Source organism: Glandiceps talaboti, chromosome 17 (genome assembly GCF_964340395.1).
Source record: "Glandiceps talaboti chromosome 17, keGlaTala1.1, whole genome shotgun sequence".
Taxonomy (NCBI): Eukaryota; Metazoa; Hemichordata; class Enteropneusta; family Spengelidae; genus Glandiceps; species Glandiceps talaboti.
Window position 1 is genome coordinate 18,655,444 of NC_135565.1, and position 26,679 is coordinate 18,682,122.

A 26,679-nucleotide genomic window follows, 5' to 3' on the forward strand; every position below is an offset into this window, starting at 1 on the left:
TTGTATATAAGAGGTTACAGAATTTTGACAAAAGTGTAATTCTAAGACAGGTTAGAAGATGTTTGTTCTTTGAATGAATATGACATGAATATAATACAAGTTGTACTGTCGTCAAAGATACATATTCAATGATGTGAATTATAAAACTCCTGCGAGCACATACCTTTTGAAAGAAAGTAAATCAAAATTTCTAATGGCTTTTGTAATTTTTATTTGTTGTACCCTGTCTGCCATCACCTGAATACTTTAATAATACTTCTCATATTGAAAAACATAGTGATGTAATACTGTTGTCATTTCGTTTTTAGAATTTTGTTTCTGGTGCTTTGTCATCCTGAAGAACTGCATTCTGTTCCAGATCTTCTTGTTCAGTCAGAGACCCTACTCTGGTCTTCACCCAATACTCTGTGAATTCTACACAAAATGTTGCAATCCAACACAGCATGAAAATAGCCAGTGACCATTCAGATATAGTTGTCATCAGGTAAGCCCAGTTTAGCTTTAAAAGAGGCACAAATAAAAAAAAGTGGAATATTATAAATATGTTGCTATGTGATATGTCCTTTTATAGCTTCAATAAACATGGGGATCCACACACACCACAGCTTGTCAGATCGTCCTGTGCATCTCATTCAATATAACCAAGGTAAGTGAAAGAAATAAACACATAGCTAAATTCACCCATGCATGCATGCATTCATTCATTCATTCATTCATTCATACATACATACATACATACATACATACATACATACATACATACATACATGTACAATCAATCAATCAATCAATCAATCAATCAATCAGTCATAAATCGAATTACCTCGACATCATTTACATAATTATCTCCACAATCTTCCGTTGTTGTTGGTGCAGTAGTGGAAGTCTCCTGCTGGGCCATCAATGCTAGAGCAATTAATCCAATACCCACTGTACAAACTATCAGGAAAATACCTTTAAACATTATTTGATAACAAAGACTGTCGACTTGGCATGATTCTACAGTCTTGTCAACAAATGCATGTGGTTGTTGTATTTGTAAAAGTCTCATTTGATGAATGTATATTAACAAAAAGTGAGACTAGCCTCTAGTTTCTTATTGTATTTCACTCACAAAGAACTTTTCAATGTTTCACTTTCAAAACTCAGGTCTTTGTTCAGTAATAGTACTACAGTATTTTGAAGGATCAAGCACTACAAGAACCCTGCCTGATTATCTTAACTTCATGATCAAGTGAAGAATAAATACTTGCGGGTTGTGCCCTAAGTTTAGATGCTTGAATAACTTTAAATCTCCTGGGGGTTGAAGTTCTATTTTTGTTCAATCTCAGACCACTATCTGAGGTTCAATAAGTCAAATAATTGCCATGAATAATTTTCCTTTTACCTGTAGAAATGAAATTCAAAGATGGGCAATTGATTTATGAATTAGGCAGTACAATTAAACCATTGCCTGATGAAGGTCCATAGTGGGAGATGAATCATTGCATTCATTTCCAATTTACCATTCCAAAGTAAATATATTGTACTGTCCTATTGATTATTGGAAGTGTGAACAACATATTCTCAAATTTATGAACTGACCATTAAATAAATTCAAATTTTCCACAAAGGTGTCAACTCCATTTCTCAGACCTTACAAAGCATGGTTTGAAAGGCTATCAGGAGATTATACTAATTATTATTATAATGTTGGGTTTTATATAGAGCTTTTCCACACAATTATTACCCCTGGCACAGATCTATAGCTGAACAACAGCCTTTTATACTTCCCCAACTCCTCGGGAAGCATACAATGATATAAACTGATGTGAACCCTTTACAGTAGTTAGACAGATACAAACCATAATAATGTATTATATAAACATCTTTAATTCCCAAGTGTTAATTACTAAATTTGTAATTCTGATTGGTTTATGGTTTTGCCAAACACAAAGGTGGAGCATTGGTAGTTCTTTCTGAAGGTATTTATTCAAACTTACTCAGATTTTGAATGATAACTTATCCCCAATCATCATACAAACTAAAATATAATATAACAACATTCCATCACACATATCGGTTATAAATATGAACTTAATCCATTCACAAATTTCTTTCCCTGTCGACTCTTGATATTACTGAAAATTGCTTCACTTTATAATAAAACCCTGAGTGAAATCTAACATTCAAATAAATTACATTTTGAGAATGATGAATACATATTAAGAACACATGGTACATAAAAGATACAAGAATACCTAAAATATAAATAGAAGTTCTCTATTATAAATAATGTCAGTAAAAGTTTCCCATTTTTTAGTACTTCTGATTTAAAGTGTCACTGGCTGCAACTGGATAATTTTGTAAAAATATTTTGTTTGATATAATCTCAGACGGCTAATATAACGACTTACTCTTCAAATACTACACCCTTAATGGTATTGAATCACCTATGGGGAAATGTATCTGTATACCTGTACACATAATATGGTGTAATGTATCCGATCACATTGATTTTTAGGCCGGCGCCCTACATTATCATATACCCAGTATTGATTCCAATTCAATTCAATAGAGAGCACATCGAACCCAGGCAACAATTTTCCATATCACGGCCTGGCACACTTAGCCAAAATATGGCAAGTGGTGAGCTCATCGATACCCATTCGCTCAGTGATTTGGCTTTGTTAATTTCGTCACTATTTTGATGCTTCTGTGAATAAAATAATATTCCAGTGCTAAATTATGTCATTATGTGATTCAAACGATGTTTCTGTGTCACTACATGGGGTATATGATAAAACCTTTATGGCCCTGATATGGGTATTGCGGATCTCGGTAGCACTGCTTACGAGCCCTCCTAAAGCCAAGTCCTTCCGCTGTACAACCTCAGAACTTTTGAACCTGGGTTGTTTCTTGAGAAGTTTCTTGTGAAATCCTGAAATTTGACAAATTCCTGAAGGAGTGGTTATTTCCTGATAACTCAACTGATGTGTAGCTATTTGAGTTTATATGACGATATTCTCTTTCTCTAAAGACTTTACATGTTTAACTGTTCCTCTATCTTCTTGCTCCTTCCCACATTTTGAACCTGAGTTACATTAAATAGAGGTATCTTGTGAAATTCTGGAATATGACTAATTCCTGAATGAGTTGTTCTTCTCTGACAAAACAACTGATGTGTAACTATTTAAGTTTATATGACCCCCATTCTCTTTCTCTATGCCTTTGTTTATTCCTCTATTTTATTGCTCGTTCCCACATTTTGAACCTGAGTTACATTAAATAGAAGTTTCTTGTGAAATCCTGGAATGAAAAATTCCTGAATGAGTTGTTCTTCCCTTATAAACCAAGTGATGAGTAGCTATTTGGGTTTGACCCCATTGTCTTTCTCTACTCCTTTATCTATTCCTTGATCTTCTCGCTCCTTCCCACATTTTGAACCTGAGTTACATTAAATAGAAGTTTCTTGTGAAATCCTGGAATGACAAATTCCTGAATGAGTTGTTCTTCCCTGATGAACCAAGTGATGAGAAGCTATTTGAGTTTGACACCATTTTCTTTCTCTACTCCTTTATCTATTCCTTGATCTTTTTGCTTCTTTCCATATTTTGAACCTGGATTACATCAAATAGAAGTTTCTTGTGAAATCTTGGAATATGACAAATTCCTAGAAGAGTTGGAATTCCCTGATAACACAACTGATGTGTAACTATTTGAGTTTACATGACCACCATTCTCTATATCTTTATCTTTGCTTCTATCTTCTTGTTCCTCATCATCACTGTCAACACACTGATCGGGGTCTGCTAAGTTAATGACTGTGACCTTGACATAGATCCTTAGAAAGTCACAAGTGTATGTGGAAAAATATAGCATCATAAATATACACGCAATCCATTCAAAGATGGTGGCTGATAAGAATTCATCGGGTGGAGTTGACTGAAAGAGAATGAGATGAGATGATGTGGGTGTCATGGTAACGAATCATTATCATCATACACTGTATAAATTTGACATAATTTAAAAGTTAATATTTCAAATGAAATGTTACTTATGAAATTTATGTTACTATTCTTTTTGCATTTTACTGATTTTTGTGCCAAAATGTACACAATTGTTTACTGTCACAACTGCAATAATATGGTGTATATGATCCTAAGGAACACTTCGGGTATTAATAACAATGTGGTTGATATTCGGACTGTTCTAATTCTCTGTATCACTTTCATTTCAAGCAAAGAACATTGGGACTATTATCCTTCTACCTTTAACCAATAAAATGGCTAGCCTGTTTACATCGCCATCAGTGATTTTGCTTCTATGTCTCACAAATCGCTTGTATTGCTAGCAACAGCAAAAAATTAATTATGCACTCAAACTGATTGGTTTGAAAAAATGTATTCAAACTGATTGGTCACAATGTGGAGTGATAACATACATCAGCTAATTGACTATATTGTAATGAAGTCAATATGAGTATGTGCCCTGACATGAGCACAATTTACATATAGCAAAGTTTAATGTCAGAAACAGGCATGCTGATAACTGTCATTGGGGCATAGCTAAATGCACCCTTTGCTGTTGCTAGCATTACAAACCTTTAATGCGACAGCAAAGCAAAATCACAGATCTTGATGTAAATAGGCTACAAAATGGCTGACAAGACATCGATGAATACATTAACCTTTGAACCCACCTCATGTGTATTAGATATACTGTAAGACATATCAGAGTGGTTGTTTGTAATGGAGATGGGAATGTTGAGCCAGTCAACGGTATCTTGGCTTATGTATTGACCAGTGAGAATACTATCACCAGGATTGCTACTCATCAACAACACAATAAACAAAACTTGTGCTATTAACACTGTAAGGAGAAAATTATGAAGTTGAGGAAAATATGGCGATATATATGATGATACATGTGACATGGAAATACATAAAATATGAGCTGTGAAGTCAATTAATTGAGAAATCTTTACTGTTCATAACAGCTTACTTAAAATGTGCTAATGGGTGACTTTGAGGTTGAGAAATACTGACTTCTATAAGTGCATTATGATACAAATGATGTCGAGACAGTCCTTGCTAGAGTATCACAAATATTTAATGAATGAAACTGAATCAGAGAGAGAGAGAGAGAGAGAGAGAGAGAGAGAGAGAGAGAGAGAGAGAGAGAGAGAGAGAGAGAGAGAGAGAGAGAGAGAGAGAGAGAGAGTTCTGCTAATTGTTAAGCACATGCGATTCTACTTTAAATTGTCCTTTTTGGCATGTACTGTATCAAATGTTCTTCTTAGCTTCTTGTAGCCCTGACTTTTAAAATCATGGCAGAAAGTCTAGAAAGTTCTGTTACGTATGAAAGCGCGAACGGTAGCAACTGCTGAGGACATGCACATTGCGGCTTAATATAAAGGATACTGCTGATTAGTGCTAGTGTGACAATCAAGGCCAGAGTGACTCGTAATCTTGCAATCCATAATCCATTGTATCTGGGATAAAGTTTGTATGTTAAATATGATTGCATCCAACAGTAGACAGTACCAAAACCAAATGCCATTGAAGCACCAATCATATGTACTTGAAATTGGTTGGTCCACTACAAGTTGTAGAGAAACAGACAAAATACAATTAGTCTTAAAATGATGAATACAATGTGGTTTTACAATACTGTAAAGCTTACTTGGCCACTGCTATTCTCTATTCTCTCATAACATTACCACTAAAACCTATTAAAAACAGAAGATTAGTTTAACTATTCATCAGACAGTCATGGAAGACCATATAAAAGGGAATTTGCCACACCAAGAAATCGATGTATTCTGGAGAGTCATTTCATGAATTCACATACATTTTGTGTGACTGCTACATGTATGACACACCAAATTGAATCTATATTTCCCCTCTATTATTCTCACACTGTACCACCATTGCCTTAGCAGACATGCATATTTACTGATGAATTATGAAATTTGATAATTACTTACATGTATGCAGAGAAAGGCTACAAGCAATAATCACAATTCTGATGATTTATGCAAATTTACATAGGCTACATGCATTAATCATAATACTGATAATTTATGCAAATTTTTAATTACCAATGCTGAGATTGGCTGCAGACAAATTTCTTAAAACTGATCAATTATGCAAATTTGATAATTGCTTACATGTATGCAGAGAAAGGCTACATGCATTAATCATAATACTGATAATTTATGCAAATTTTGTAATTACCAATGCTGAGATTGGCTGCAGACAAGTTTCTTAAAACTGATCAATTATGCAAATTTGATAATTGCTTATCCAGAGATACAAAATATGATGCATTAACTTCAAAGTACAATTCTACAAATTTCATAATACACTATACCTGAAAGTTGCCAACCATACTAAGTCCTACAGTCGACAGGATACCAATCACAAAGCTGGAAACATTGAGACATTGAAATCTTTTTAAACGTTCTACAGATAATTTCTTTAAACTTTTGTACCTGATGTAAAGAGCAACCATTCCTAGAATAAAAGTTAAGACAAACTTTCTTTGTTAGTGAAAATAACTCAAACTACATGAATATACTTGTATTGCTTATGAAAGTTTAACCACAGCTTAATTCTCAATTATATTATACAAACTGTGTCAAACTAGACTAGTGTTAGAATTAGTTCTTACTGACAACATTTCGTATTCCAGTATAGCATATAATTTTTAATCAAAGTTAATTGGTTTCAAACTACATGTATTTTCACAATGATGTTTATTACATCAGGAATATAAATGGTCCCTCCTTAGTAATAATGAATGTATTAATTAGATGTATGCGAAATAAGGAACAGATCTAAAATTCACTTATGGTGTGTAAGTTGATATTTTACTATTAGAATCTCTTTTTGAGCATCTATTTTATTGGGTTTAGTACACTTTTCATATGACTATTAGGGTTTGATGGATGTACTCACAAATGAAGACAGGATGGACAGAGATAATGTTATTGCAATACTTACCCAGTAGCTGGCAAAAACTACTGACTATTCCATAATTTCCTGTCGGTTACTTTTTACAGAAATTTGTTTACAAATTATTTGTTTCAACCAGTATATATTATATGTCATTTGTTGGGCAGATTCAGGGGGCCTCATTTGCAGTTTTTATGTACAGCAAATGTACTTAGTGTAATGTGTTTTAGAAATAGCTTGGGGGCTGGGGTGCCACTCCCTCATAGATTTTACACCTACTTTTCAAATTTTACTTGCCACTTTTCAAATTTACGTAAGGTAGCTGTATCCCTACTTACAAAGATAAGATTGTGTGATTTCTTACCTAGTGCAGCTGCTAGATTCAGAAACTGTGAAAATAAACAACTCTCTGGTGGATAAGCACCGGTGTCACTAAGAGAGAAAAAAAAGTTCAAATATTGAATTTTGAAAGATATGGTACCATAAAATATTGTAAGTTTGACAGGGTAAAGATTTGTAAAGATCACTATGACGTCATAGTCTTAGATCAGAGTTGCTAATAACAAGACTGATTCTATTGCAAAGTTTTCCATCTTTCTAAGTATAAAATTCAAAACCAAACATGAATGTCTACTAAACATAGTTTACATCTTTATTTCTCAGTAATGGACAGAAAATCATATTTGTATATCCTAAAATTTTTCTTACAAGTATTCAATTTCACTAAATGCATTCTGTAATTCTATAGCCTCTTTACAAGACCAGTGGTAGCCCATTTATCTCTCATACAATATGACAGATATAAAATAGAGTACCACTAGCCCTATAACAACAAGCTAGTAATTCTAGGAAAATACTGGTGTAATGGAAATATACACAACAGTGGTATTTCTAGTCTGTAAGATATGACATTCAAACAACAATCTGCCAGCTCTCAAGGAGCCTGATAGGGCTGAATACATGACAAATCTTACAGTCTATGGCATTTCCTAACCCTCCACATTAAACCATGTGTAGAGGGGACAGTAGTAATGTGCATGTGACCATTGTGTGAAGTTGTAACATATACATACATGTACATGCTTAAATATCAGAAAGACTGCAACTTGTAATAAACAACATTTCAAACTAATTATGGAAAAGGGTCTTTACTCACCTGACATAAGGAACAAATGGTATCACATGATCCAAACTAACAGCAATGATATAACTGTACAAATAAAACAAAAATTATATCATCATAGATTGAAATACAAGTAAATGCATGGTACTTTCCATTTCATTCTCAATCTATTCCATACTTTGTAATTTTTAAGCCACGAATGGATGAATATAAAACTACAGATCCTGTATACTGAACAATCCTCTGTGTTAAAAGGGGAATTTCATTTTATAGTAAGCAAGTTTCAAATTGATATACCCAAAAATTATGAAAGGACATTTTTTTTTCTGGGTAAGTTTTGTTGTATGTAGAAACCGAGTAGTAGTATCTGAATTTAATTTTGTTAAATCTTGATACTGTATTTGAATTGTAAATTATTTGATTTTACCTTACTTTAACCACAGAATGTATAGTTGTGTAATAATGTTCAAGGTAATTTGCTGTGACTACTGCAGTCTTTATCACAAACATTGATATGTACTATTACAAAGATTTGATTGTAAAGACAGGAGAAAACAGATTCCAGGTTTTGTCTACACCATGCAGCAGCTGCATGGAATAATGAGCCACATTTTTCACATGTAATTGTTGTGATTTAAGATGTAAAACCATTTCACATTGTTGTGGCTTAGGAAATTAACAAAGGCAAGTTATTTTAGATTGAGAAACCAGGAAGTGACATCCAACTGCTAAAACAGCAGAGATCAATATTCACCAACTTGCAAATCACAAGATATTTCATACAAGTATTTGGATTTACAAGTGTGGGTGATAAAGTACTTGAAATACTGAACTTTTAATTAGTTTGCCATCTTTTAGAATTTGACTGTTTACAAGGCAACAAAACACATACTATGCCTGTATAGACCAGAGACTTAGTATCTGACTTGACAAAGTCGTTTGCCTGAACAGAATGCCAGTGTGCCTTGTCAGTTAATCAAGTGTGTAATTTATATAAATCACTGTGTAATAATGCATAACCATTCCAAGATACCATTATCATCCAATCTCTTAGGTCATTGACCAAAGCAGACTGTACTATTAGCTGATAGCAGTAACATGCAGAGATGGTCAAATGATACAGTTAACAAATTCTATAATCTTCATACTCCTGTCTCCTGTCTTACTGGTATAATGTGCTGTATCTATTGGTACAACCTTGAAATGTCGTTTGAAATCAAATTTACATGATTTGATAGAATTCTTTGCCAGAAAATAATTTCACTACTGGGGTATTTTACATGTTAATTTATGTAATACTTCCTCATTAATTTTTTGACAGGGTGAAGAGTAGCTCGAACTTACTAATTTCGGCGGTATTCTCCTCCGACTGTTTTTTACGCTCGAAGATAACTTCAAGATATATGAATTTAATGTATTTTTAAAATCTCTTTTCTGTCTGTCTATTTTTTAGAGTGCTTTTTTAACGTTTGTCTTGTGTACTATGTAAATGTTGTGTTTTTTATAGTATATGGGAGTGTATCCTGCAATAAAGTTATAATAATTACATCTACAACAATAAATGTTAAAAATATGTACACTGTTATTCAAAATTGGACAATAAAAGTAATAGACCAGTATGTTCCAATTCTACAAACGTTATTCCTATCCTATCCTAACTAATGTAGCCACCTACATGTAGATTTGATGCAAATATGTATCTGTTGTGTGGTCAGAAAGTTTGCTGTTTTCGACATTGTATTCTTGCCCTTTTAATTTTATGCAACAGACACTGACCAACCTGATAGCAACTACATACACTCTTCAAACAAGATATTATCTTATAAGACTTATGTTAAGATACTGTAGTCATGCATCATAACATTTGACTTTTAATTGACAGTGTCTGGAATTTTTGGCTTCTTTCTTCAGTATAACCTTTCCTTTCACTTGTTCATGTTACCTAGACTGTCTCCTGTGTGTTTTTGTCGTATTTCACTTCGTCTTTTGTATGTGATTTATATGTTTTTTTATGAGCACGTTCTCGAAGTAAATAAATAAATAAATAAAAAATACATGTATATGACTAATGTCACATAGAAATCATGAACTGTCGTATTTATTTCAAGTTATTAAATGTTATTTGGGTATGCTGTGTTAGCACTGGCTTTCAAAAACCATTAGCCACCATCACTAAAACAGTGTTATTTTCATTAGCCACAAACAGAAATTATTAGCCACAGATTTACCTGGCAGCTTATAAACTCTAATATTAAACATTGTCATTTAACAAGCAGCTGTCATTCTTTCAATGGAATCTACAAAATAAAGTGTTTTCAACCTAAATTCTGTTGTGCTTAATTTACTAGACTGGACATGTACATAGACTTTAATGATGTGGATGGATTAAAAGCATTATACATTGCATTGTAAATAAACTTATCCAAAATAGCTCAAAACAAAAGATGTCTGATCAACTTTCAATGAAAACTACAAATTAGTTCAACCTAACTTCTTTGTGTTTTTCCAGGATATGTACTATACATTCATACTTAATAATAAATATTGATGTCGACAGATTAAACGTTTTACATTGCATTGAAAACAAACTAATCCATTAATAGCTCAAAACAAAAGACGTCAGAGCAAGTTGCAGACTCAAAAGCATAACAATGATCAGACATATTCCCCACTTTCTCATCTGTGCCACTGATCACCTTACCATACATGTAGGCTGTAGTGGTCTGAGTATGGGTGTAGCAACACAGTATGTTACAGATCACTACATTCAATAGTAAAATCATGATTTTGATTCCACAGTTTTAGTACAAATGTTTTCGGTCAAATTAGTTAGTTGTCATGACGTCTTTGCTAACATGACATGCTCCTATCAGCATATTATATATCTGAAAATTGCTGTTGTTGACATTCACTTCACTGAGAATAACACAATAAAAACATATCCAAAACATCTTGAAATTTCATGAATGTGATTCAGTATTTGTTAATGCTATCTGACAATAGTTTTAATAACTGGCATTGACAGACATCATTGACAAAACCTAGTTTTGACTTGCATTTGTGAAGTTATTTTGCAGCCAATTTATCTTATACTGTCAAAAAATGACTATATGTCTGACTAATTAATTGGAAACAGAATGTCTACTGTAAAAACCTGGAAATTATCACTAAACTTCATTACTTTTCACTTATTTCGCTGGAAAACAAAAACACAAAAGTTGTGACTAAAAATTAAATGCCTTTTTTGTATATAAACAGAGCACTAGGATAAGTTATTCATAAAAAATACTCTCTTATAAGTAGTTATGAAAACTGTAAAATTGCAAACTTTTCTCTTCTGGCAAAATGATCTTGTTAACAGTATTTCAATTTTTATGTAATGTTTTTCCTTGTTAGACATCAAACTTCAAAGACAAATATTACACTACTAGGTATACCTTGCAATTTCATTCACACGTGTTTTCCTTTCAAGTAGCCGAAACTATTTTACAGTACACACAAAGTAATTAGTAAGCTTTTAATCGTCAACGCCCTTCTTCGCGACGATTACGTAACACCGATCATGCAATTTTAAACTACTTTTTTCGCACCTGTGCACATATGTGGCCTATAGATATACTTACCAGACTAGAAATGTTAAAATTGCGGTTGCTGCAAACAAAAGTGGAAGGAAGCCCCAACCGATGTTCCATTTGTGGCGAGACATAATGATAATCAAGCTATCTGCAAATAAGAGTCTTCTTCGTCCGTTTTAAATAATTTATATGCGCCACCACTACCCCTGCCAGTGCCAAGTTTACTGTTGAAGTTTGGTCATCATGAACTTGACCGAGCCGAACAAAAATAATTACAGTTATCGATCTTGTTCACACTGTGTCTTCAAGTAGAAACTCCTTGGAACAGCAAACTATATATTAAACAGTTCCCAACTCCGCTCCGTACCGTGCTGCATTGATTGTGCATTGGCCCCGATACGATACTATTAGTATTACTAGTAATCATTGTCAATATCAACAAATTACGTAAATCAAATTCACCTTTGACCTTAATCAAACTACCTAGCATAGTCAACTTAAAAAAATTCTTTTGATGTGTATTTTTCTCCTGTCGATAAATGTCAATTTTTTTCGTAGGTTTGATTTTTATATTCATTCTGGCTACTGAACAATGGGAGTCAACTAGGGGAGACGGTGCGAGGGAAATAATAACGGCCACGTTCTGGTTTATGTGTTTACGAATTTACGACAACATAGGAGGTCTGAATTGCAATCAAACCAATGTCATGTGAGATTGAAATAATTTTACAACATAGGCATTATGAATTTAGTTGTGAGATGTGATTGACAAAGTTCAGTGTTATCTCAATTTAACAGTAGTGGTAAGTATCTATTGTAATTTTATGGAACGAAGTGTCAAGCCTCGAGCCGGGTGTCGAGCCACTCCATGCTCCAAGTTGTCCAACCACCGGCCATATATCACCCTTTTGTATTTCGATCAAGTGACCGTCACATGTGTATGACTACGGTTTCATTTCCACGTAAAATTCCCTCAATTTGCAGATATCGACCATTGAGCAGCTGACAGGTTGTACCTCCACTCGTCGTATTCCCAGGTAATGTTCACTCCAGAGACGTACTGAAAAATCTGAACTTTCTGAAACATTGTAAAATGTTGTGTTTGTACTTGTTGATTGTCATTTGTGTAGAATCATGTATAAAAACAAGGGATCATAATGGTTTTAATTACCCTCCCTTTGAAAACTTAGTATGCAGAAAATGGCATGGTAGATTTAACTATAGACATAACCTATGATTTCACTTAGTATCCAATCTGACTTTTGTTCCAAACACAAACACAAACTTGAAAATTGTACGTGAAATTTTCGACTGCCTACTTCAGTCTTTGCTAGGGCTTTGTCAATAGATTGACCCCGGATGCCTTTTCATGTGAAGATATGACATCACTTTCATTTTCAGTACTCCTGATTGTGACAGTTCCTATTAGCAACATTATGATTGACTTGTCTTTTTTAAAATCTATTCTTTAAAATGCAAATAAAGGTGATACAAAATTAATTTACATTTTTTTGTAGATAAGTCGTTTGCAAGATTACTAATTAATAAGCAGAATGGCTTTGTGTGAACCATGGTTTTGTATTGGTATGGGATGGCTGCCGATCTCTGTAGTTATTATGATATCAGCTACGTTTGTTATATCGTAAGTATTTAAATCATGTGTATGTATGTATGTATGTAATACAGTTGGTGATCAATCAATCTGTCTGTCTGTCTGTCTGTCTGTCTGTCTGTCTGTCTGTCTGTCTGTCTGTCTGTCTGTCTGCCTGCCTGCCTGCTTTGATTTTTGAATATATGCATATATGCATGTATGCATGGATGCATGTATGCATGCATGTATGTACGTACGTACTTACATATGTACGTACGTACATACGTACATATGTACGTACGTATTGTATGTATGTATGTATGTATGTATGTATGTATGTATGTATGTATATGCATGCATGCATGTATGTATGTATGTATGTATGTGTGTATGTATGTATGTATGTATGTATGTATGTATGTATGTAGGTATGTATGTATGTATGTAGGTATGTATGTATGTATGTATGCATGCATGCATGCATGCATGTATGTATGTATGTATGTATGTATGTATGTATGTATGTATGTATGTATGTATGTATGTATGTATGTATGTATGTATGTATGTATGTATGTATGTCTCTGTCTGTCTACCTGTGTCTGTCAATGTGTTACAAAGCTGTTACAGTACTGAGACTGTATGACTTTCTATGCTTTATATACTCTCAGAGTAATCAGTATATCAGTCCCCTTTATGTATAATAAATGGTATTATTTGTGATTGTGTTGTTGTCCTATTTGTCAATCTACAGATACTGTATATCGGTAGTCTTAGGACATGTCCCAGCAGAGTTTCCTTATATCAGGTAAGATACAATTTTCAGTCATTCTTTTAATATCTCATATCATGTCTGCATTTGTTCCTATATACAATACTTGGAATTAATTATAAACAGATGGTTGTGTGCTCTAACTTCTAAGTCCAAACACTTATATGCCACTTCTTTCCAACTCCATACTGAAAGTGAAAGTGAATGAAACCAGTACATTTTAGATATCATATCGTAGCTTATTGTATCATATCATATCACATTGTATCATATCATATCATATCATATCATATCATATCATATCATATCATATCATATCATATCATATCATATCATATCATATCATATCATATATCATATCATATCATATCATATCATATCACATTGTATCATATCATATCATATCATATCATATCATATCATATTGCATCGTATCATATCATATCATATCATATATCATATATTGTATTGTATCTTATCATATCGTATCATATCGCCTTGCCAAAATAATGTTTACTATAGAAAGGCTACTTTGTGAATTCACCATCTTTAATAAAAACTTTGATGTTAAACACGATAAAATGCATTGGTTTCATTCACTTTCACTTTCACTGAATGTTTCAGTATGGCGTCGTGGAGTTAGAAGGAAGTGACATATAAGCCCTGCTTGGTAATTACCATAAAATGCATTATACAATGCACAAACAAAAAATATGGAATATATACTCTGGTCGTGCTACATCACGACAACGTGTGTCGATGTCACGACAGTGCCTGTCTACATCACTGGTTCTGCTGTGTTCGGATTATTAGTCAAAACGTTCAAAATTACCATTACATTCCCTGATTTTTCTTTGATATTACTGGCACTGGTATAATTACAATATTTTCCTTCATTCAGCCATAAAATACTCATGACCTACATGTAAGGATTGTCACTATGTGTTGCTAGACGAGTCATAACTAAGGCCCCTTAGGTCACTTGTATTTTCCTTGGCTGAATGAAGAAAGATATTGATGAATATATCTAATTGTCCTTTCTTTTGTTATAGTACTTGTATAACAATACGTACCATCAACATTTGAGTCAATTCATTATTAAACAAAAGTAACCAGCAAAGACAAAAAAAAAGACTGTGCCCCTTTAATAACAATGATTTTTTTCGAGAACCAGCTCAGACACTAAACAATTGCACAAAACTCAAACAAGACTCATTACAATACAATGTTAAAAACAAAATCCATCAAAAAACTTTTTCCAAAATTTACTGTTTAAAATCACAAAAATTACTTTGTCATATTTTCACTCACTTTTTGCCATTTATGGCAAGTTTGGTGAAACTCTGCAAGTGTAATTGTTTTCTTTAATATATTTATAGTGATACAGGCACCTACCAACCTGAAAGCTGTATCTTTGGACAACTTCTTAACATCACAGCAGCTTTAGGTAAGTGTAGTAGTCGTCATCAGTGTGTCCTCTAATGATATCTAAATTTTGTAGTGAGTCAAAATGAGAAGAACTGGGATTTCTTGTGAGTCACCACATGGTAATAGATAGGGGAACACCAAATTTAATTTTGGTGCGTCACTAGAAATTGTGTGTGTCAGTGGCATGTCAAATTGGCTTAGAGGATGATCACCACATAGTAAGAGATAGGAGAACACCAAATTTTGGTGTGTCACTAGAAATTGTGTGCATCGGTGGTACGACAAAATTGGCTTAGAGGACACACTGGTGGTCATATTGTATGTCAGTATAATATGCATTATTTTTTTTAAAATGTTTGATACACCATAATTTTACTGTTGTTATGGGCACTATTTGCATTGCTTGGTCATCATTTTGAATGTTTATCCACTAGCCTAACCATTTCTATTTTTATCTTTGCTAATTATGTCATTTAATTATTTATCTCTAAAACCAGGTTTGAGTTTTTGCCAATAGCAAGTTGTATAAGTACATGTAGTAATAATTGATAATAATAATAATAATAATAATAATAATAATAATAATAATAATAATAATAATAATAATAATAATAATAATAATGACTTTATTTCAACTTTATCCTTATAATGAACATACATCAGTAGAATACAATAAAGTGTAAAGATGATCACTTGTATACAGAAAAAGAACAAACTAAAGAGATACAATTTCACAATTTGAAAGTCAACACTACTGATAAGTTATACAGATAAACATAGCCTCTGAGGCCAGTTTCATCAAAAAAGGTCTGAAAGGTAATAATTGTATTTTTTCGAGTGTACATCACGAGGCAGCTGGTATGTTTTGGTATGTATACTGAGATAAGTAGACTACTGCAAGTACCTTTAAAATATGCAGCAATAATTACCCCCCCCCCCCCAATATATAACTACAGCTTATATCCCTTTAATAGAAATTATTACATTTCTCTTTCAACAGCTTTCATGACAATCTATGTACGATACAAACAAGTTGTGGAATACAATAGAGAAGCCTCAGCTAGAGTACTGACAGTAAATAAAGTCTCCCTAGTACTGGGTGGATTAGCATGTCTTGGAATGAGTATGGTGGGAAACTTCCAGGTAAGTCTGAAATAAAGTCTCCCTAGTACTGGGTGGATTAGCTTGTCTTGGAATGAGTATGGTGGGAAACATTCAGGTAAGTCTGAAATAAAGTCTCCCTAGTACTGGGTGGATTAGCTTGTCTTGGAATGAGTATGGTGGGAAATTTCCAGGTAAGTCTGAAATAAAGTCTCCCTAGTACTGGGTGGATTAGCATGTCTTGGAATGAGTATGGTGGGAAACTTCCAGGTAAGTCTGAAATAAAGTCTCCCTAGTACTGGGTGGATTAGCATGTCTTGGAATGAGTATGGTGGGAAACTTCCAGGTAAGTCTGAAATAAAGTCTCCCTAGTACAGGATGGATTAGCTTGTCTTGGAATGAGTATGGTGGGAAACATTCAGGTAAGACGTGATTAGAATCAGCAAGGGGATTGGAGTTGTGCAACATATTAATATGATTATGTTCAACATGAATATGATGTTAGCAAAAGTGTAGGTTTGAGTTGAGACAGGTTATAGCCCAACTCAGCTACAAGCCTAGAGGTCTAGGGTAACTTTGGTGGGGCAGTATTCTGAATCTTTTTGTATTCAGTTACTGCATATTATACCAGTATCATGGCATTTTAAGGGTTAACAGATAACTGTCTTTTAGTTAGATGTCTTTATCTGCTGTTGACAGTTTTAGAAGTAGTAACATTCTCTAGCTGCTGTTAGCATTGAAGACAAACATACATTCATGTTGACAAATTCACTATAAATTGCAGGAAATTCAGAAAGAAATCTCTTGATGTCATTTCATGCATGAAAGCAGTAGCAAGCTAAAATCTTTCCAAATACATGAATTAACATTAACTGCCTTGGTAGACTTTCTCTAACATTAAATGCCTAGGTAGACTTTCTCTAACAACAAGAATGTAAATACACCAATTTCTGGCTATGCAGCAATGCATTTCTGTGCTCATCTAGACAGAATGTGTAAACAAAGGAATGGTGTAACTGTTAAAATGAAAATCACATATGCGCTTGGTGGGAGTTGTGGTGTATGGGGTGGGGACAGTGGGGTGGGGTGGGGGAAGAAGAGTCCAAGAATTTGTAAATCTGCATACAATATATTGTAAAAATTGTGTATACATTGATTTCATTTGTAATTGTAAGTCGTAGATATGACGTTTTTTTCTATTATTATTTTTTTGGAAAATACGCTATGTACTTTTTAACCCTTGAAGTTACATTTTATGATGATTATTATTCAATCGTACAAACAACCTAATAATAAAATATATTTTTTGAGTGAAACAAAAATGTAGTTGCAATATTTATGATGCAATGCTTCATCCTTACCCTGTTGCTAGGAAACCAGCATCTTTATAGTACATGTGATAGCTGCTAATATGTGTTTTGGATCGGGCATCATCTACTGTTTCCTGCAGTCTTGGATTTCATATCAAATGATGCCGTTTTATGCCACGCTCCTTGCCTGTCGAGTGCGCATCATTCTCTCCGTCACTGCTGCTGCTGGATTAATTCTCAGTATCCTTATACATATACCTCATTGCATTTAATACCTAGTCTATCTGCTAGACCTCGGATGTTCTTCTGATACAATACGACACACAACCGAACATCACTATCGAGGATGGAACATCCAAGGTCTAGCAAATGTCATCTCTGCAGTTCAGGGATATAAATAACTGCCAATCAGACAACCGCATTTGCGACAAGCACAAACAGAGGACAATGGCTAATTTTTCATGCATATGCAGCTTAAGGAGGGGCTTGTAAAAATAACCACCAATGCGTTAACTGAAGTATGTGGATGACAACGTTTACACACTCATCAAACTCACAATTACCATAAACCGGTAAGACATAGTAATGACGTAAATGTGTTTGTCAACACCTGCATGCAGAGATTGAATATATTAAAGTATATATATGCATACATGGCCCAACCCACCGCTTAATGTAATCTCAATGGAATGTCCGGTCTGAAAATGACATTTGCTAGCCTGTTCGGACAAGCCCTCACTGCGAACTTTGTTCGCTTATGGTATCGAAAGAAAGCCCGAACGTCTAGCAGCAAGACTATTTAATACCATGCATTGTCAGCTTCTGTAGTAAAAGTAGAAATTTTTGCTAAGGACAAACACATATGCAAAAAATATGTAGTAACTAAAATGCCTTCTTGTACATGAATACATACAATAATCCAGTCTGGTAAATTAGTACAAGTTAGTAGTGACTAAAATGCCTTCTTGTACATGAACATAATGTACCAGTCTGGTAAATTAGTACAAATTAGTCTTTGAGAACTAGATGAAAACTGCAAACTTTTCTGTAGCGAAAATATGTAGTTTTACAGTATTTTTACATGGTTGTATTTTATTGTGACACTGTCCTTATAGCAAACACCAGTATGGAATACAGTGGAATGTTAACAAAAACAGTTACATATGTACAACTAAAGAAAAAAAAATGGAAATTTTAACAATGTATTTGTCATCACAGTTTGTACATATACACATATAAGCGGCAGTCTGAAAGGCCAACTATATGTATTTCAAAAAGAAACAACTTGAACCACTGTTATCATGGTAATATGTACACCATTCTTATATTATTTATTACATATAAATCCACTCTTCAGATTTGAAAAAGTTATATTCTCTTTTGGGCGAACATGCTAGGCTTGTAAATAAACCAATTGAAACAGTATACTTTTACACTAGATATGAATGCTATAAATGAGTGTAGCACAGAGAGAAAGTGCTTTACTTCAGTGTTACTCATTGTACCATTTCCTGAAAGCATCATAGTGCAATAGGGAACTTGCAAACCCGCCATGCTGAATGTTGCATCATGGGAAATGGGATAATAAATGCTAATCAATTAGTTTTGTAAACAATATTATTACATTGTTTGTAATCACAAATAATCATTTCATAGTTACCCTGACCTTTGTGGGAGGTTTATTTTATCAGTAGCTCTAGATTAGGTATTACAATAACCACAGATAATCCCATAGTCCTTTGCATCTGAGCATGCTCAGTCTGGTTTGCAAGTTCCCTATTAGGACAATGCATATATATGAATTATATGTTAGCAAGTCAAGCCTTAGTTGTAATCATTTACTGTTGGTACATAGAATAGCATTGTAATGAATCACTGTGTATAACCATGCACATCTTAACCTCGTTGCTTACAGGAGAAAAGTATACAGTCCATGCATTTAGTGGGTGCCTTTATGTGTTTTGGTTTTGGTGTTGCATACACATTCATCCAATCATGGATATCATTCCGTCTTACTGAAACATGTGTCGATATGTGGTGCAGCATTCACACATGTAGAGTTCGTTTGTTACTGTCCACTACCGCTTTGATAGGTCTGATGTTCAGTATCCTTTACTCTAGTACTATACTACACTTACTAAATCTTAGACTGTGAGATATGTCATGTCGTTTTGCTCTCATCACGTTTCTGTCAACAGAGAGGTCGGATGACGCGTGACTTTGCCCAGGCATGGCATATCTTTGCAGACAAACCTTCAGCCCTGTTTCAATACCCAATAACATGCTTTATATAATCCAAATACAAACAAGATCATATTATTAATATAGGTAAGTCTTTAAAGGCCTGGGTTTCAATCCCAGGTTCTCACATTAGTGTTATCTTATCCGTGGAGCATCAGCTATAAGGATTGCATTGGATGAACATTTTCTATATCTCTGCCAGACAATTGATTGTCATGTCCAGATTTTAATCAAAAGGACTTGATCTGGAGACTCTAGATCTCTTCATCAATTTGCCATGACACTGACTCGCAGCAATTCTGCGTTATGGGCCAAGTTGAGCGCTTCTTTATTCTTTAATATAGTATATGGTGACTCGTAAGAAAACACAGTTTCTATCATTTTGATCCATAATTAAAAATGTTGTCTCTGATCAGGTGGAACACTGTCTTGAATGCCACCATGAACCTAAATCTATGTAACTGACACACACTACGAAATTTACAGGTAAATTACGCTTTGAAAATTCAGCAAATGAAAGATTCGTTAGTTTTGTGTTGAGGAAAATAGTTTTGTTATACCCTAGATAAACAACACTAAGGTCCATTCAAGTGCATTCTATTATGTGTGTAGGCTCCTTATACCTGGATCATTACGCAAACCATTAATATCCAACCAACATTCTATGGCATGCATCCTTTGGCAATGCATCCACCCATCCATCTATCCATCCATCCATGCCTCGCTCCCCCTCTCCCTCCATCAATCCATCCTTGGCATCCATCCGAACATTTGTTTTAATTTGCCAAGTTATTGTTTATCATTTCTTAAATATCTTTCATTTCTTTATGGAATTAAATTCCATTTTTTCTCCTTTCTTATTTTATACTTCACCCTAGAAAACAAACTGTCGATGGGTGCATAACACAGGATCTGTCATGTGTTTTGGTATTGGTATCTTATATGCTGCAATACATAGCTGGATATCATACAGACTCTATCCATGTTTTGGTACGCTGTCTCTATGTAGAGTACGTGTATATATAGTTATTGTATGCAGTATTGCAGCTGGTTTAGGTATCCTTAATAGTAACTTCATTAAAAGACACATAAAAGGTGGATGGTCTCAACAAAACACAAATCAAAGGATTTCCTAAAACTCTGACTGGCTTTCACCTTGTTAACAGAGCATCATCAAGTCATCATTGTACAATTACCATCTTTTTTCGATCCGTAAATATTGTCAAAGATTATTTATTCATTCATTGGTACAAAATCTGATTCATTCATCTGATGTAATGTAATATATGCATAAAATAACCATTAATGATACATTTAAATTTAAATAACTTGGCAAAGAGTAATACCCATGCGTAGCATTTCAGCTATCATATTGGTCCAATGCGAAGTTATTACAAGGTTGCCACTGATTGGAAACATACATATACTTTATCACTCATTAACAATACAGCCAACAGATGGGCTTGTTTCCTTTGTTTTCTAACCAATCAAAATGATCCTTATGAAGTACTTCACATTATCTGGGACCATATTGGTTGTGTCCAAATGGCATTTCACTTTAACCATGTTGACTGGCTGTATGTGAATGTTAGGTCACCTACTCATTTTGACTGCCACTTTCTGTATAACATATTGATTTCAGCTGTTTGCTGTGACTGGTTACATCCAAGTGACATGTCACCTGTTCATATTATCAGGCTGTGTCCAAATGACTCATCACCTCTTCCTGGTGAGTGGCTGTGAATGAATGGCTTGACACCTGTTCTAAATGATGTTCCACCTGTTCATGTTAACAAGCTATGTGCAAATGACTACTCACAATATTGACTGGCTGCATCCCTGCTGACATACACATTCCACCTGTCCATGTTGTCGAACTGTGCCCAAACATATCACCTGTTCCTGTTGACTGGATGCATCATGTTTGTCAGTGTCACCTGCCCAACAGTTCTATGATTCATGTTGACAGACAGTGTGCTAATGACATTTCATCTGTTCATGTTGACAGGCTGTGTTTGAATGATTTCTCTCTTTGAAATGAGGTCTGTGAATGCAACTGCAACCCTCATCTTCACCCCCAAAAAAAACATTTCCTTAGAAAATCAGTCCCTACCCTAATTATATGTTTTTTGGCACTAGATTTATTTTAGCTGAATGTGCACAAAAGCGTTTAATGCAGAAATAAGTCCCACTAACATATTTATGAGTTCTCATATTTCTGTATTCTGCTGTTGTGAAAGGTGTCAACAGCAGTTACAGTGAATATAGCCGATGGACTGGATGAATTATTTGCAAGTAGTGCTTACCTTTCCCCTTGCATGCACATGCATGGCACATCCTACAGTGGGATTCCACCAAACTTTCATGCACCAAAATAAATACAACTACAGTATCATGTTGATGGAGGTCATATGATGAAAAAACAACCAAGTATATCATTTACATGTATTATGAAAAATGAAATTTTGATTTTGTAAATTGGATTTTTCTTATCTCTAAGTGAATAGAATCCAACAATAAGGAGGAGTTTTGAGAATCAGCAATGTTACCAAGACAACACAATATATTGTGATGAACTTAGAGCTTTCAACTTCAAACTGATGGTCGTATTTACTTTATGGTGAATGGACTCAATGATAGATGAAATGATGATGACAAAAAGTGCATGTAGTAACTTTTGAAGGTAATAGACTCGAACAAAAAATTGAACTCTTGTTTAATTAAAAAGGTACTATTGAATTATTAAAGTGGTCATTTGGATGACAAATTGGGATTATATTGTGATTAATTATTAAAAACAAATTTGCCAATTTCTCCTACTTTGAAAAACAATGTGAAGCAACATCAGTCAAGTCTGTTCCTCAATGAATTGCAAGACGCTAAAAAGTGTGTTATTGTATATACACTAACAAACCATTTGTACATTGAATTTTTTTTCCAATTTAAAGCAAGGACTTGGTATATTATGGTTCACATTGTTTGTGAAGAACATAGTAAGGTTGTTAAAATTTAAGATCATTTCTCATCGATATTGCCATGGTTGTAATGACATAAATTATATTTGACGCATGCAGTGATTTACCCTTAACTAGTATTTACAGCCAGTGTGTTTGCTGCTCTAGCTAGTGCCAGATGGACAGGTAGTGATGCTACACAATGGAAGCCAGAAGAAGGGGTAAGTTTGATTGATACACCACACTGTCACACCACATATGTCTACGAGTATGCCATATTTCAGTTACTGAAGTTCTTGCCATTGTGCATGTAAAGATTGCAAGAGGGAACCCAGATTTGGCAAAGTGAGTTCTGAAATTTGGCCATGCCTAATGATCATGTGGCTGTGCATGAAGCCATGTACAAAATGTGTATAAAAGAACTCTAGTCTACAAAGACCAAAGTGTACAGTCAAAATTTCAGGTAACACTTTTCATGATTTGTTCTGAGCAAAAAGTTTAATTTGATACAGAGACCTCTGTATGACAGCATAGCATACTTAGTTTGAATTACAAATTGGCTATTGACACCACATATGGCCATTTCTTTCAATAGATACATATACTCCATAACAGATAGCAGTAAAAGCACAACCCTTAAGGTGGCACATTTCTCTGCCATCTCACCAAAATAAACCATGCACATCTGGCATTGTTGTTTTGAAATGTTCTATGAGAGAAATAAGTAAATTGAGAATATGTCCTACAATACAAGTATATTGTGAATAGACTAGAATAAAGAATGTAATATTACTACTCTGTGTCTGCACTTCACAAAACTTCAGTTGCCTTTGAGAGATGGTAAGCTATTCTTGGCATCGATGAATTCAACCATGTCAAACGTTCACTACCCCCTGAACCCTCTGCCTCTTGACTGGCATAAATTCTTACAAACACCTAAGTTCTTGTTCATGCATTTCTTCCTGTAGGGTTATGCAGAGCATATAGTCAGCACGGTCTCAGAATGGGTCCTGGCTATATCCTTCCTCTCATTTTTCTTCACGTTCATCCGAGAGTTTCAGAAGGTTACCATGGAAGCACACCTTAGATTGTACACAGAAGAACTGGAGCCAATTAATCATCCTGAAATCTAATTGGTTGCTGAGAACAAACACAGACTCTGATTGGCTGATTGTAAATTTAAACTGATTAAAATATTGATGTCTCAGCTCTGATTGGCTAGTACTGCATTTAAATTAACTGAGTTAAATTGTGATTGGCTGATAGTGGTGTAGTTCAGAAATACATTGAGATTCATCAGTGTATTATGGATATAATTAACCACTGTAAATGAGTAATGATGAACAAAATTGAGAGACAGTTATAAATATTAAAATGAACATGTCAGCAAATCTGCGGCCTGGATTACACAGGATTTCCTAGCTTAGGATGGACAGCTTTGTGGGCCAATAGAGCAGTGAAGAATCACACAAAAGCATCGCAGAAAAAGTACATGTAGAAGACAGATCACAAAGATATCCTGGGTATATCAAGACGATTGTGTGGCATGTGTAGGCCTATATGCTTACTTCAGAATACACTGAGTGTCTAGTAAAATAGCAAATACATGCTTTCTGTGATAGTGTGAAAAAGACTTGTGATATGCTAGTACTGCATAGACACGATTTAAGAGAACAAAGATATTGAAGTTTGACCTTAGAGATGACATCATAATATAGATAGTACAACAGTATGGGAGGGAGGAAGGGGTGGGGTGTAGAGATGACATTGTAGGAAAGCCAATGGGGGAGGGGGTTGGTGAGATGTAAAATTTGACAGATTAGGTGCTTGACTTGGGATTGCATGTACCATGGTCTCCTTCATGGTACTGTCAACTCACTAAATTAGATAGAAGGGCAGTGGAAGGCTGGGGGTATTGAAGAGATGACGTGGTAGGAAAGACGGTGGAGGGGAGGTGGAGGAGGTTGAGATACCATGTCCCAGTATATGAATTACCATGACAACAGAGTTTGTAATTTACTATAATCTTGTTTTCCTTATTGCTTGATATATATATATATGGATTTGTATAATATGCATTTTTAATTTGCATAAGTATGTATGTCAGATCTGTATTCTTAAGATGTATCATATTGTGAAAGGCTATTGTGTTTATTCAAGTTGTACTATGTGTATTTTGTAGAGTGGCATTTTACTATGTGGTTTGAGGCTAATGCTGTATAGTATATTACTGTGTATTTTGTGATGTAGCTAAGTTGTTGATCTAACTGCTAAACCCTTGACCAATTCTGCTAACTTTGAAAGTGACTATACTAATGTCGCATAGAGGGCGCTGTTGGAGACCCACCCTGGAGCTGCACATCAGAGGTACTGCCATACTCAGATCTAGATTTATTTGCAGATCTGAAGTCTTCAAGACTACTAACTTGCTAGATGAAAAGATTTGTTGTGGACACACTCACTATATTGTTAAAAGTGACAGCAATGTTGAGTGCCCACAATGACATATAATTTAATCTACTAACTTGTAAGTGTGTCAAAGGTTCCGTAAAACTTTGAAAATTTGTTAGGACGATGGAAATATTGACAGTAGCAAGCAGAATGATAATGTTGAGAAATAGAACATTTAGTAGTTGTTTTTGTGGCATATGTGGTCCTATCTACATCACAGCTGGTGGATGAAATTTACAAAAGTAAAAGTACTGTTTTATTCAAATTTTGAAACCTTTGATGTGTTGTCAAAAATAATCTTTGCACTACAGTATTTATGATAGTTTCATGCCAAGTGGTAGACTCTCACATAGACCACTGACATTGTTCTATTGTCACTATTTGAGACATTTACTTGACCGTGTTCCCCCATATACAGAGGTAATAACCAGGACATTTTGAAATGCAAGTCTGCTACTAGTTATCATTCAAAGTAAAATAATGAGAAATGAACAGAGCCAGTTGAAGAGTATGCGAGAGTCTAGCAGTCTTTATGAATCGTATTGTAGAACTTAGAAGGTGCCATTCATAGTTCCGCCAGAGAGGGCGCTATTCACCATTTTGCCAGAGAGGGCGCCATTCACTGTTCGTTGACTCGACATCAATTTCTACTACCTGTACCAGTATACACTGAAAGTTTCCTTGTTTGCACTCCTGTAACCATAATCTAAACATAACTGTTTAATTTTTGGTATTGTCAAAGGGGGTCATACAACAAATTTATTTTTGAAATATATTGTACTAAGATGTTTTTTTTGGCCAGTAGGAACGATACCTTCAAAAATACTAAAATCTTCGAAGAATTGACAATTTTTTAGCAATTTTTCAAGAAACTCGGCACTTTTAAAGTTATTAAAATATATGGATCGGATATCAGCTTTAACTATTCTTGTTAGTTACTATTTGTATGTTATGGTGACTTTTTCTCTTTCCTGTGAATATAATCTTATTAAAGAATTTTGTATCTTTCCATCGCATCAAATTTATCCATGTTCCATGAAATAATGTTATATTTCACGTATTTTCTAATCTGTATTATAACACATCTTGTTCTTATGGCCTTCAGTGATTGGTTTTGATTGTATCACATGGTATGGAGTATTGACCCATAGTGACTTCAATTTACATATAGGGGCACTATTCACATTCTTTTTCC

General features: G+C 34.4%; 2 protein-coding genes across 4 annotated transcripts; one reads left to right on the forward strand and one right to left on the reverse strand.

Annotated features, from left to right (window-relative positions):
- Positions 1–304: 304 nt before the first annotated feature.
- Positions 305–11,767, reverse strand: LOC144448154 (DNA damage-regulated autophagy modulator protein 1-like). The gene is made up of 8 exons (XM_078138307.1): positions 11,685–11,767; positions 8,095–8,148; positions 7,303–7,370; positions 6,355–6,497; positions 5,403–5,580; positions 4,682–4,851; positions 3,709–3,924; positions 305–499 (listed from the first exon to the last, which is right to left on the reverse strand). Exons 1-8 carry the CDS (start codon positions 11,765–11,767, stop codon positions 305–307), a joined length of 1,107 nt encoding a protein of 368 aa, XP_077994433.1.
- A 568-nt stretch (positions 11,768–12,335) lies between these two features.
- On the forward strand, positions 12,336–24,759 carry LOC144448431 (DNA damage-regulated autophagy modulator protein 2-like). Of its 3 annotated transcripts, none has more exons than XM_078138678.1 (9): positions 12,336–12,439; positions 12,621–12,673; positions 13,154–13,278; positions 13,982–14,035; positions 15,379–15,446; positions 16,428–16,570; positions 17,901–18,078; positions 23,181–23,254; positions 24,002–24,759. In XM_078138678.1, the coding sequence occupies exons 3-9, from the start codon at positions 13,190–13,192 to the stop codon at positions 24,164–24,166; spliced, it is 771 nt and encodes a 256-aa protein (XP_077994804.1). In that variant the 5' UTR covers positions 12,336–12,439; positions 12,621–12,673; positions 13,154–13,189; the 3' UTR covers positions 24,167–24,759. The 3 variants fall into 3 exon arrangements, with proteins under 3 accessions (XP_077994804.1, XP_077994802.1, XP_077994803.1); XM_078138676.1 differs by lacking the exon at positions 17,901–18,078 and adding an exon at positions 19,754–19,943; XM_078138677.1 differs by lacking the exons at positions 12,621–12,673; positions 17,901–18,078 and adding an exon at positions 19,754–19,943 and having other exon boundaries at positions 12,347–12,439.
- The last annotated feature ends 1,920 nt before the right edge of the window (positions 24,760–26,679 follow it).